Here is a 13,099-nt window from a genome sequence, read left to right as displayed (position 1 = left end):
TGTCTGATGTTGAAAGTCCAATAAAACTATTTTTATCAAGAGTCTAATGAGACTATTCTTAATAAGAGATCCGTGTGTTTTGTTTTGTTGTCCAAATTCAGTTAGTTTCTAAAATACAACAAAGACGTGAAAAATTAAGACTGACAAAGGAAATGTGGGAATGTGACTCTGACTAAACTGGGAGAGACCCAGTATTTTCCGACATTGATCAGGATAAGCAGGAATGAAAGAAAGGCCTGGCCACCATTACAATGATGCAGCAAAAAAAGCAAAACCACCATAAAAGACACCCAGAGAGCTTTTTATATTCTCGTTTTAATCACAGTAATGTTACTGATGAACCATTGCTGAACAGAGGTACAGATGTCGATGCGGTGAAGCTGTGGTAGCACTTTGGTAAACCATGTGTGCCTTTGTGCTGGAGCATGTGGTGTGGCCTTTAACAGCAGCAACTTCACCCTGATTTGGTCAGAACGGTTACTCCATGAAGTGTGTGTGTGTGTTCAGTGCACAATGATGATGATAATAAGTACAGGAAGTCCAAAAAGTCTGAGCACTGCAGGAAATAAAACCTATTGCAAATGACAGCTTTTTTTTTCCTCCTCCCTCAAAGTTTTTCCTCACATCAGCAATGGAAAATCACATGATAACTTGTTGGGTTTTTTTTTTTTTTTTGGCAGAGGATGTGACATCACTTTGACCAAAGCAAAGATGCTCCCCTCTTCCTTTTCTAAAGGCTCAGTCTGGCTCAACAACATTATGTAGGAAATCATCTTCTAACTGGTTGAATCCTTTTATTTCTGACTCAAACACATTTATGACCAATGTCTTTTTTTTTAAACAATTTCCTACAACTAGTAAAGAAATATACTGTGTTGTGAACTATCAAAATAAATAAAGTTGCTATTTACATCACATATAAACAAATACATCATCACAATCGACTGTTTTTGTAATAAGAATTGGCTACTGTATGTCTGTCATGCTTTCATCTGAATAAATGAAGCCATGAATGAGGTTGTACAGAGCTTCTGTTACCCTTTCCACGTGTAAATGCTGGTTTCCCCACACACTGTATGTTCCTCGCAGTGCAAAAAAAAGGCAGCCCTCGTAAACTGTTAAATATAGTACACACTTATTACCATAAATACATTTCTGAGTCCGCGTGTAGGTCGAGCACTTTGGCTGTAACGATGAGACCCTTTCTTTACTGCTGGAGTATGAAGATAAAATGTGTCAATGACTTATAAAAATGTAAACAAGGCTCTCGTATGCGTGAAGGTGTGATTCAGGTGAGGATTTTGCTACACAAGCACCCAGAGGCTGCTGTACTGAGATGCTGAGAGTTGGCAAGAACCAAATGAACAGTTACAATGGAGAATGACTTGTTTCCTAATGACTTCCGTGTAAAATGTAAACCATCCACCCAAACCAAACCAAACATCTCGGGAAGGCAATGCCAAAACTGCATATAGAGCACAGGATTATAATAACACTACATTTTTAAGTGTATGCCAAGAATCTATTCAAAACATCTCAACCCTCTACGTCTACTTTGATATTTTCTTTCCACCGACTTCGTAAGATTAGTTACCAAAAAACGTATCATAAAAAGGGACGTAAATATAAAAAAGATGGTGAATAAACAATGACTAAATAAGGTTCAATAAAACATGAACGCTGCCTTGTATTCTCATATTGCCTTGGAGACGTTTCCACGCTGAGCCCGGATCATCACTGGCGGGTGAGCAGAACTCTGGCCCCGTTTCCGTTCCTTGAGCTCAATGACGTGTGCTCGAATAAGAGAACATTAAAAGTCACAAGTTGTTTTTTTTTTTGTCTTTTCTTCACAATCAATGGTTCATGTTGCATCATCAGTTTTTCCCCCCAAACTCCCTTTAATCTGCTTTAAACACCCTCCTCTCCTCGTGTCCATCATTAGATTGGAAAGTTCTCCTCCTCCTACTCCTCTGAACAAAAAGAGGAGCTGGATGAGGATTTACTCCCTCTTTACCCTCTCCTCCCCCCTCCTTTCCTGGATCTCCTTCCTAGAAGGGTGAGTAGGGGGAGCAGACGGTGCTGGCCGAGCTGATGGAGACGTCCTCCGAGTCGTCGGGTGAGGATCTTGGATCCGGGGAGGGCTCAGAGATAGGGTAGGGAGTTGGAGAGGAGGGGGCCACGGGCAGACCGGGGAGGCAGCTGGGAGGCTGGGCTCGAAATGTTTCTGTTGTTGTTTCTGAGTTCAGAGTTGACATCATGTGCAAAGGCAGTAGCTTCACATCCGCGTGGCGTCCTCGTCTGAGAACCTGCCCCTCCTTATCAAGAGAGGTGGCCTGAGAGAGAAGAGACACAACAAGAGACAGTTAACACGTCTGTAAACATAGTAGCCAGCAGCTACGATGTCACTTTTTAAAACATTTATTGAAGGCATTTGACCTTCAATGTTAGCTCAGTGTTGCTCATTCTGCCTGAGTGCAGGATTTCTATAAAAACTTTAATAAAAAAATGGAAAGGTTCATGAAAGCTGCGAGTGACGATCCCAAACATTTTTTAAACTAACTGTATTTCATTTAAAAGTTGCTCTCATCCACTACTATAAATTTGTTGTGTGATTGTTGCCATTTATGTATTTTTTTTGTCATTTTGTGTTTTTAATTATAATAAAAACTTTGTTGCATTTTTTTTGTGTTTTTGTTGTCATTTATTTTTTCCATTGTTTGAGTGTCATTTTCGGTATTTTGTTGGGTTTCATATTTTTTCCAACTTCATAAATTAGATTTATTGGGGGGCGGGGCATTTTTCTCTTGTACGATAGCAGAACTTTCAGTGCTTTAAAATAGTAACTGCTGTAAGTAACTGTAAAAGATATCATTTCATTTGCTTTTCAGATTTTTGTGCATTTAGTTTAGATTCATTTCATTGGAAAGCTTCAGTTTCTGTGAGCCTTTAAAGAACAGACGCTTACCGGTAGTTGTCTGTTCTGTAATTGTAACTGCATTTTATCCATAAGTTCCTTTCATCCATCACTGATGCCAGTGTGTTGCCAAAAAACTCTGCCAAAGTGACTGAAAGTTGCGCCAAAACAATGCTGGATGTAAATTTTGTAGCTTTACATTTGAATCCGAGGCTGAAATTTAGTGACGTCATATCACAGAAAACATTATAAAAAAAAAAAATCTATGACAAAAAATGGTGGCAAGCTATTTACTGTCTTCCTCATCTGGAGAAGAAACTCAAGAAATGACTGAAAAAATTAAGTAACATGTTTATCTGTGTTATAAAAAATGTTAGGGATTATCACCAGCAGCTTTAAAGTTTAGCAGAGGTTTTTTTCCTCCATATTTCTATCAATTCCAGCAGATGACAGAACATTCATTTATAGATCATCTCATGCAGATTTTAGAAATGTTCCTGTTTCATTTTTCATATCGTGTCAAAACGCATTCAACTCTCTGAACCTTGAAATGTCAAAGTCAGTACTTAGTATTGAACACGATGAATTCAAGCATCAGACAGGAAGCATTACATCACATCAAGCAGTAATGATAAAACAATAAAGGGTGGTGGGTTATGTCATACAAACAACAGCATGTGAACCGTTGCATTTTTGGAAAAAATCATTCTCAACATTCCATACACTTGCATTTCAACATGGAAAAATGCAAGGACATTGATAATTAAACAGATGAGGAGCTGAAAGCTGAGGCAGACGACAGACATAGCAGCTTGAACATCCAAAATGCAGAAACGACATGACGCTGTCACAGCAGCAGCAGCCGAGCAGGGCAGCACACAGGGAACAGGACACACATCACGTCCAAAGCCACTGTTTGTTTATTTTTGCTTTCTTGCCAATTGCAGACCACAGTGTCTCCATGGAAACCGGGCATACCTTATCCAGTACATGGCCGGGTGCTGGTAGAAATCCAACGAACCAGATCGCTGCATTGAAAAGCTGTCATCCAGCTGAACACAAAGAGACACCATCAATCTAAACACTGGAATGGTGCATGTAAAGCTGCGTTCTGCCTTTTCTGTCTTTAGGTCCATCTCAAGGGAGGGTTACAGCTCCATGTAAACAGTTGGATCAGTGTGTGATGGGTTAGTTTGGAGTAAAAACTTACAGAGATGACTGACACTCCTGCAGTGGTGTCGTTGGCCTTTGGGTTGGTGTTGAAGTGCTTCTTTATCTTTCCTGCTACCGACAGCTGGTGATCGTTCTCACATAGACCTTCGTCCTGCAATAGGAGTAGCTAAGAATGAAATAAAATCCATGGTTTTTGGTCAAATAACCCTTTAAAAAAATACTTACAGTAACCCAGGGGTGCTCAAGCACTTGTAGGGCCGTGTATCTCTGATCCACCTCCACCTCCAGCATGGATCTGATCAGCTCCTGCAGCAACAGGCACATGGTGGTCAGCAAATCTATTTATCTGTCTCATTCTATGTGTTTTCTTATGCAGTCCCAGACATGACATGGTAAAAAAATAATTATTTGTGGTCACAAATTTGTATTTCGTGGCAATATATTCATATTTTGTGGCCACAAGTTAGTTTTGTGTTTTCTATGAGCCCCAGACATGACCAGGTAAAAAAATGATAATTTGTGACTAGAAAAGACTAAATTCATACTGTATTTTGTGGGCATAAATTTGTATTTCGTGACAACAAATAAGTATTTTGTAGCCACAAGTATGTATTTTGTGGCAATAAATTAGTATTTCATGGCAACAAGTTAGTTTGGTGTTTTCTATGGAGCCCCAGACATGATTAAAAAAAAAAAAAAAACAATAATAATTTGTTGCCACAAAAAACTAAATTAGTATTTTTGTGAACACAAATTTGTATTTCGTGACCTCAAATATATATATATATATTTTTTTTTTACCATGTCATGTCTAGGACTCCATATTTTCTTCAGCTGCATGCTCACAGAACATTTGATACACACAAAGTGTTTACCTTGGCTGTTTCTGATACATTGTCCCAATAGGGCAAAGGAAATTCAAGTTGTCCCATTAATATTTGATCAAAAAGCACTTCTTGATCTTCGATACTCCTGCGAACATAAGAAAAAAGGAAGAAGAAAAAATGCTTTTAAAGAGTGCAATACCAAAAACAAACACCAGAGGAACTCAAAGCTCAGATAAAACTTGAAGGAAAGGAAGAAGTTGAGTTTAGCTTCATGGAGCAAATCTTACCCTCGAAAAGGTGGAAAGCCACACAGCAGGATGTAGGTGATGACGCCAGCAGCCCAGATGTCCACCTTAAGGCCGTATCTGCACACAGACATCAATGTTATTCTAAACTAAAGCAAAGAAAATGCATTAATTTATGCATTTGGAATAACTAAAATTCATTACAAATGATTTCTAACCTAAGACAGGTGCTCTTACCCTGTTTCTGCAATGATTTCAGGTGCTACATATGTTGGGGTGCCACAGACAGTATAGAGAGGACCATCCACTACTGTTGCCAAACCAAAGTCTCCAAGCTTTAGACTCTTGCTCCCATCTGCATGTTCATACACCTAAACAATCATCAATGGAAATGTTAAGACAGTCTAAAAATTTACATTTTTTCTTATCTTACAAGAGTCCTGGACTAGTAAATATCCCAAAGAGAATAATTCATACAATTCTGGAAAATCAAATGGAGAAAAAAAAGCCATTAAGCACTAAGAGATAGAGATGGGCGATATTATCGGTCCACCAATGTAATCGGCCGATATTTGCCATTGGCATCAGTTTTCCCACAGATATTGAAATAACGATTTTTAATGTTTATGTATTGCACTTCATCAATAACTGAAGTTGATTTTTCACAAATAATGCCAAATAATGTATAATAATGTAATAATTGAAATAATGTGGCCTAAATTTAGGTCGGGAAGAATAGAGATTGTTATCGGTTAATATGGAAAATTGGAAATTAAGTGCTGGTCAATATCCACAAAAAGATAATGTTGAACATCTTTACTAAGAAATCAACATTGTTTTTTAATTATCTTGTAGGACGATTTTGTGTTTGTATCAGATTCAGAAATACTTTATTTATCCTATGGGGGAAATTACGTGCTTCACAAAGCCCCGAGAAATATATATAAAATAAATGTTAAGTAAAAGACTGTTAATTAAATAAGGATCTCAAGAGGCTGTAAGATCTACAAGGCAAAGACTTGCTTGATGAACCTTTAAGAACAAAAATTCACCAGAAAACAAGAGCTGCAGAGACAGAGACTTAAAGCTGAGGGAGGGAGGGAGGCAGAGATGACTCATCTCTCACCTCTGTGATGGTGTTACTTTAAGAGGTGAACTCACCAGCAGGTTCTCTGGTTTGATGTCTCGGTGCACGATATTGAGACTATGGAGGTATTTGATGGCGTTTGCCAGATTGTAGAGCATGCCGCTGGCGTCCCTCTCTGTGTATCTGTTGGCTGAGGTGATGGCGTCGAACAGATCTCCCCCCTGTGGACGGGTCATAGTGGATAGTCGGACCATCAGTGTTTGGGAACACTGTCACAAGATATAGTTTTGGTGTGTTGACACAAGATGATTCACAGATGCTGCTGAACGGCGAACAGACTCATTCAGCTAAAAAAAACCCAAAACAACAGCTGATAGGATAAAGTGAGCCCTCGTTCTTCTGGCATTTTCTACCATTTTCTTCACATTCTGTGTTCTCCCACAGCTTTGCCCTCTGCTCTCCTTCCCTGGTTTCTCTGTCTGAGACCAATAAGTGGAGCAGATGCTTATATATAGGCCTGAGCTTTAACGTCCTCCAGCAAATCCTTTGACACACCGTCAAAGTTCAACCTGTGCACGTCAGTCACATACAAGAGTATTCTTGTTATTTTTTATTTATTTAATTTTTTTCCCCTCTGACAAATAGGTCATCATTTCACCAGGGTTTATTAATTAATTTAAGTAATTACATGTGCAATTCCCCCAAAATAGAACATTTTTCACCAGTCTTAATATGCGTTTTTTTGAGGCCCTCAAAATTATGATAATTTTTTTGTAAGAAAAATAATAATAAAAACGGGGTGCATTACAATGAGGTCCTATGCACCGTTGTTGCTCGTTCCCAAAATATAATTACGCCATAATTGTAATTAATTATCAATTATGCAGTTACAATTATATTTGACCCCAACCTGGTCTCCATACATTTATACCTACATTATTGTTATTAATGGTAATAGAGATGTCTTCCAAGCCTTTAAAGTATGACTGATAATGGTACCCTGATCAGGATCACTGATCCAGATAACTGCCAATATCTAATAGAAGATACAAATGTGGAGATTTTTCCACAAACATTAACAAGAACCAGCGAGCTTTGAAAAGCTATCATGAGCTCCATTACAGATAAGTTCTGAATCCAAATAAAGCCTCAGGGTTTAAGTCGGGCAGCCTTTAGTTGGTCATAGTAGACCAGAAATATTCTCACTGCCACGGTTTGTCTCTGTTCACTGAAATATGAGCAAATAAAACCTTTGGGGGTGTTTTGTAACATCTCTCTGCTTCTCCTCTCCTTTCCTCAGATAAAGAACCTATCAGCAGACCTGCCTCGCTCATTCATCTACTGTTGCCTTTCAATCCTCCTACTTTCTACACGAACACACATTTCTCTCACAGATTGCCTCTCATCTATATTCTGTAGTACTCCATGCTACAGCACGAACAGATGGATCACATTCCTGCCTTCTGAATTATGCAAACACTTGATTCAGGGAGAGTGGAAGGAGTAAGAATGTGAGAGAAAAAGCAGCTCCGGGGCGACAGACCGGTTCTTTCCATCGTGCACTGAGCAAATGATTTCTGTGTATTTGTTTTATCTCTGGTTCATCGTCAGTGCTGCTGCTTCTGTAACCACATCTGCCTCCTTATAATCCCATAACTCATTGTTCCAGCCTCATTTTTGGATGCACAAACACACAAAGGTGAACATTCACATACACTAAGATAAGTACACACCTTGACCAACTCCATGACCAGGTAGAGCTCGTTGTAAGTGTCGACCTCTTCGATGAGTAGGACGATATTTGGATGTTTGACTCTGCGAAGAATGGCAACCTCGTTCTGGATCATGTGTTCCTGAAGAATCAATTAAACAAATGATATATTATTTAACACAGAATGAAAAAGAAAATGAACTGATCTTTGCTGATATAAATATTATGATATAATGTCATTGAGTTTTCCATTCAGAATAACACCATTTAGGGGCACTAAATTATGGAACAATTATTCACACCTTGCAAAAAACTGTAAGACTTTGAAATGTTACAAAAGATGTCTTAACAAGTTTTTGGTTGCACGTATCTGCTTTTTGGTACATTCTATTTTTGTTCAATCTAAGCTTTAATTGTCAGATGAGTATTCTGTTGCATTATTTAGTAATTATATATATATATATATATATATATATATATATATACAGTATATACGTTTTAAGTTCTGTTGTTTTTGTCTGTTTTTTACTGATTACTAAAGGTAAAGGCACTGCCTTTTCCTGCACTGTTTATCCATCTCTTATGTGATAATGTGTGAATTATTCTGTAATTGTACAAAATACATTTAAAAAATAAATCAAATCAAAGAAAAACAAAAAAAAGCGAGTGGTTATTAGATATTCATTTAAAAATTAAAAAAATAAGATAAGAAGAAACATAAAATTACAATTTTTCTTTATCAGGATTGTGACGGGATAAACAAATACGGTTGAGTTTAATTTTATTTTTCTAAAAGCAAAAAAAAAAACAAAAAAAATACATTTTTGATTTTTGATTTTTAAAATTGTAATTAAACACCTTTTTTCCATATCCTTTTCTGAATAGAAAAAAAACCCTGATGTGTATTAGATTACAAAAACATGGCTGTCTTGTTGTTTTTGTTCAGCTTTGTTGATCTGTTGGATTTGAATCAAAACCCAAATGAGTCTTCAAATATAACTTTTTATAGTATAAATATTTATTTACAAAATGTTATGTGTAAATCAGCTCTCATTGTGCTGGATTTGCTCACCTTGCCTCTGCATTTGCCCTTGTTTATGATCTTCAGTGCATACTCTCTTCCTGTGGAATGCTCCACACATTCATGGACAACCGCAAAGTTGCCATCGCCGAGCATCCGGCCCACCTTGTAGCGGTCTGAGATATAAGATGGCACAGTGGGAATCTCATCCACCACCGCTTCAGCTGCAGGAGGAGGAAGAAGGTGTGTTTAGGACATTCTTAACACACACATCTTAAATGATGAGATGAAAACAAACGCTGTGACTGAAAATCAAAGCACGCCAATGAATGTCTTTGTTCTTTTTCTTAGTTAAAGCACATGGATGAGGAAAAGTTCTACTCAGATGTTTGAAGGAAGCATGCAAATGTCATGAACATTCATCAACAGCCTTTATCCATTGACCAACAGATGGAAGATTAAAGGTCTCACTTTCAGTGACTGGCACGTCTCCATCTTCTGCTGAGCTGGAAACTTTGGCAGATGACAGAGAGGTAGAAGTTCCTTGAGACCCCTGCAAAAAAATAAGAGCATAAAAAACTGAATAAAAAACTAAAGACAATTTTTTTAACACCTTAAAAAATTATTGGTTCTGAGTTTTAAAAAATAAATGATATTGTTTTATTATCAAGATTGCTAGTCTCTGCAAAGTTCATGTGAGGATTAAACTAGTATTAAAATGAAGGAGAGTGGCTGAGATAAGCTTGAAAAGATGAAAACTCATTCCGCTCAGCATCTTGTATGTTCTGCTTGTTGTCATGGAAGCAGCAGGGATGGGAAATGAGGACATAGCTGGGACAGTTGATCTCTGTGATCTCCTCCCTTCAAAACCCAAAACAACTGATTTATGCTTCATTGGTCAAACAGGCCTTTTTACGGAAATCAAACAATAGTAATCAATTTAGACATAAAATGAAACAGGAATTACTGTAACATTTTATTAACAATCCTTTTATCCTTATTAAGAATTATGTTTTGGTGTACAACAGTTTTTAACCATCCAACCTAATCGTTGGATGGTTAGCAGCTAAGTTGAACTAACACACCTTTATCAACCAGTGAGTTAATGTTTTCAATATTTCAAATGTTCTCCAATGAATTCAGCACACAATCTGAAGCCCAGTGATCTTCATCTCTCTGAGAAATATCTGACAGGGTGCTTCTGAATTAATAGATGCTGGGATAATAACCCAACTATTATTTTAAGCTGGTTAATATTTAAAGTGCATTATAAAACCCTTTATAGAGTTCTATTCTGATGGAGACAGTTTTATTTGTTACTATGGTGCCGTCTGTACAATATTGTTTCAAGCTGTTTTAAATCCTAGGTGTCACCACCGGTTACAAATTAAATAAAATAAAATTGAGACATATATGCTCAAAGTATGCTTGAATATATGTAATTAGCAAAAAAATAAAATAAAATAAAATAAAATAAAAAAAGATTAAAGCTACAGTATGTAGAATCCTCTCGCAGCTCTGTTTTGAAACTGAAACTTAACCTCTCTTACTGGTGTCTTTGTGAAAGCTCTTAGCGACTTTTTATTGACTATTGACTGTTTTTATAATGTGAAAAATGAAAGACTAATAGTACTGACATAATTTAGTATTTTGGACAGCAATGTTCTATACTTTTTATTTATATTTGAGATAAGTGCCTCATGTGCAGTAATGTTTTATGGTTATTGTTCAATGTTTTAGAATAAAGATTGGAAAATCAAAAAAAAAAAAAAAGGAGGAACAAAGATTCACTGTCTACTCGGAACCCTTTGGATTACAATATGCTCAAAGATGATTATGGATTTGGATGCCAAAAAAAAAAAAAACTTACATACTGCAGCTTTAAATCCCAGTGTGGACTAACAATGAGGAATGACTGATGTAACCTCAGATCGGGTGTTTGAGCAGATTTGAGTAACAGATTGAGGAAGTTTGGTCATTTTTAGCCTGGAGAATACATATGGGTGGTATTACATCATCTATTACATCTCCTCAGTGTTTCTCACTCTTCTTTCTCTTTTGAGAAAATACCATTTTAGGACTTCTAGGAGAGCGGTTTTATAAAAACTGACTAAGCAAGGTTGGCATTAAACAAATTACTAGTCGATCTGTATCGATTTATTTAAACTAAACTATAAACTTTGGGTCCTTGCCAATTATAGACAAACAACTATAGGCGCACACATTTATTTAAGTACTAGTTTTAGCAAAATTTGTCAAATCACATTGTTCCTATTGACATTTTGAACATCTGTACCAAAAATTGAGCCAATATAACATAAATATACATAAAGGGTGGCACACTTTTTCACAATTTTTTTTTTGCTCAAGCAAAGAATGCATAACTTTCACAGCTATATGAAACATGAACGATATAAAGGTAAGTATGTATATTAATAGTTCTCCCTGTACTCATATTAATTGAGTGAGAACATTAGAACAGTTCAAACACTATTCCTGAAAATAGAAAACATGTCAACATTGCGAAAACAGTGTGCGAACCCTAAATGTGCAGCAACTGACTACATTTTTGGTGCAGATGCTTAGAATGTCAAATGGAACCAGGCACAAAGCAATCTGGCAAAGTTTCGTCAAAAATGTGTCACTTTTTTTAGGTTTTATGCATAAGGCTGACATTACACTGTCATTATTATGACACGACACCTGTCATTAGCATGAATAAGGTGTCATGAAGGCTGTCATTAAGTTACAACACCAATGGAGCTACGTTGGGATTTTTTGGGTTAGGGTAATGAAGTTAGGGTAACAAACTACACTTAATGGCAGCCTTCATGACACCATATTCTAATGACAGTTATGTCATAATAACGACAGCGTAATGTCAGCCTTATGTATACAACTTAAAATAAAGCGTTATCAAATAATTTTGTGAACCACCCTAATATGTTTGTATTAGTATTTTGTTTTTTTCGTTATTTTTTTTTTTAATTTCAATTATTCATAGTGGTTGTCCTTCTCTTTTTATTTGCTCCTACTGTCTTTGGTACAAAGGCCAAAGGGCAGTTGCCTGCATCTCTAATGCTTTTAACACAGCGGATTGTCGCTACATGTAGCTGTCAACTATTTTCCCCATCTCTGCTTCTGTGACCCAAAAAGTGTCAGGTGAATGTAGCTGTGAGTCAGGCCGACTTTAGTTTATATAATGTTGCTACTACTCAGGAGCTCGTTGCAGGACAAGAAAACCCACTTAATACCCATAAAGCCAATGACCCTCCGGTGCTTCGATCTGAAAAACATCCACATCCTGCTCTTTTTCTGTTTTTCTCTCCTCCTACCAACTCTTATATTCACCTCTCGCTGCCCTTACCATCCTCGAACTTGCTATTCTCACTTCCTACCACTGAGGGAAACAAAACTCTGTTGCTATGGCGATAGCTCACAAGAAGAAGAGCAGAGCGGCGGCTTATGAGACCGCTGCTGTGGAGATGGAAAGCCTATATATGGCTCTTTCCTGTCTGCAGGCTGAGAGGTGGGTTCAAACGTCCATGAATATTGTGTTGCTGCCTTATGTGTGAAAAACTATGATGCAGACAAAATGACAGACACGTTATGAGACAGGACGACCGTGTTGGGGGCTGTCATAATGAAGCAGGGAGAAAACATATGTGATTTGTTGGCTACTGGATGATCCTGCTTTTAATTTGCTGTAAATCACTACACGCTACATCTAAATCTTTGTGTTTACACTTTGGCTAAAGCTATGAATCACGCTAACAGCTGCAAAGGCAGCGCTCAGAAACGGGAGATGGATAAGCACATAAATAATAATCAATAGGACATCCAAACAGGACTTAAAATGTAGAGCGCCATTTCAATAGTGGATGTAAATCATAAGTTAACATGTAGTTTAGAGAGAGTGGGAATGCAGAGGTGGTGAGTGGCAGAAATGCACCACAGATTTGAATGCTGTGCCTTGTGTTTGGATCCGATTAGAGCACACATCAGAAAAAGCCTTCCGTGGACATGTTTACGGCCAAGCAGTTTTCAGTAATGAAATGATTTTAGTGTTTGCTCTACTGGATGAATGTAATAAAATCTGAAGATGGAAGTAGTTCTAATAT

General features: G+C 37.3%; 1 protein-coding gene across 3 annotated transcripts in view; it reads right to left on the bottom strand.

The window, feature by feature from the left end:
* Nucleotides 1-651: 651 nt before the first annotated feature.
* Nucleotides 652-13,099, bottom strand: part of dclk1a (doublecortin-like kinase 1a) — a 46,723-nt gene continuing 34,275 nt past the window's right edge. For 2 of the 3 annotated variants that reach the window (XM_028466376.1, XM_028466377.1), the window contains 11 exons: nucleotides 9,450-9,531; nucleotides 9,030-9,202; nucleotides 7,980-8,099; nucleotides 6,321-6,467; nucleotides 5,397-5,530; nucleotides 5,202-5,279; nucleotides 4,963-5,059; nucleotides 4,313-4,393; nucleotides 4,125-4,238; nucleotides 3,893-3,966; nucleotides 2,140-2,333 (listed from right to left, as the gene is read on the bottom strand). In XM_028466376.1, coding sequence (XP_028322177.1) covers nucleotides 2,276-2,333; nucleotides 3,893-3,966; nucleotides 4,125-4,238; nucleotides 4,313-4,393; nucleotides 4,963-5,059; nucleotides 5,202-5,279; nucleotides 5,397-5,530; nucleotides 6,321-6,467; nucleotides 7,980-8,099; nucleotides 9,030-9,202; nucleotides 9,450-9,531 — 1,158 coding nt within the window. In that variant the 3' untranslated portion in view covers nucleotides 2,140-2,275. Of the gene's footprint in view, nucleotides 2,334-3,892; nucleotides 3,967-4,124; nucleotides 4,239-4,312; nucleotides 4,394-4,962; nucleotides 5,060-5,201; nucleotides 5,280-5,396; nucleotides 5,531-6,320; nucleotides 6,468-7,979; nucleotides 8,100-9,029; nucleotides 9,203-9,449; nucleotides 9,532-13,099 lie in introns of all 3 variants that reach the window. The other variant, XM_028466380.1, reaches the window with a different exon arrangement.

Source organism: Gouania willdenowi, chromosome 14 (genome assembly GCF_900634775.1).
Source record: "Gouania willdenowi chromosome 14, fGouWil2.1, whole genome shotgun sequence".
NCBI lineage: Eukaryota > Metazoa > Chordata > Actinopteri > Blenniiformes > Gobiesocidae > Gouania > Gouania willdenowi.
The sequence above is the reverse complement of the archived record's forward strand: the minus strand, read 5'-3'. Positions and strand labels throughout refer to the sequence as shown.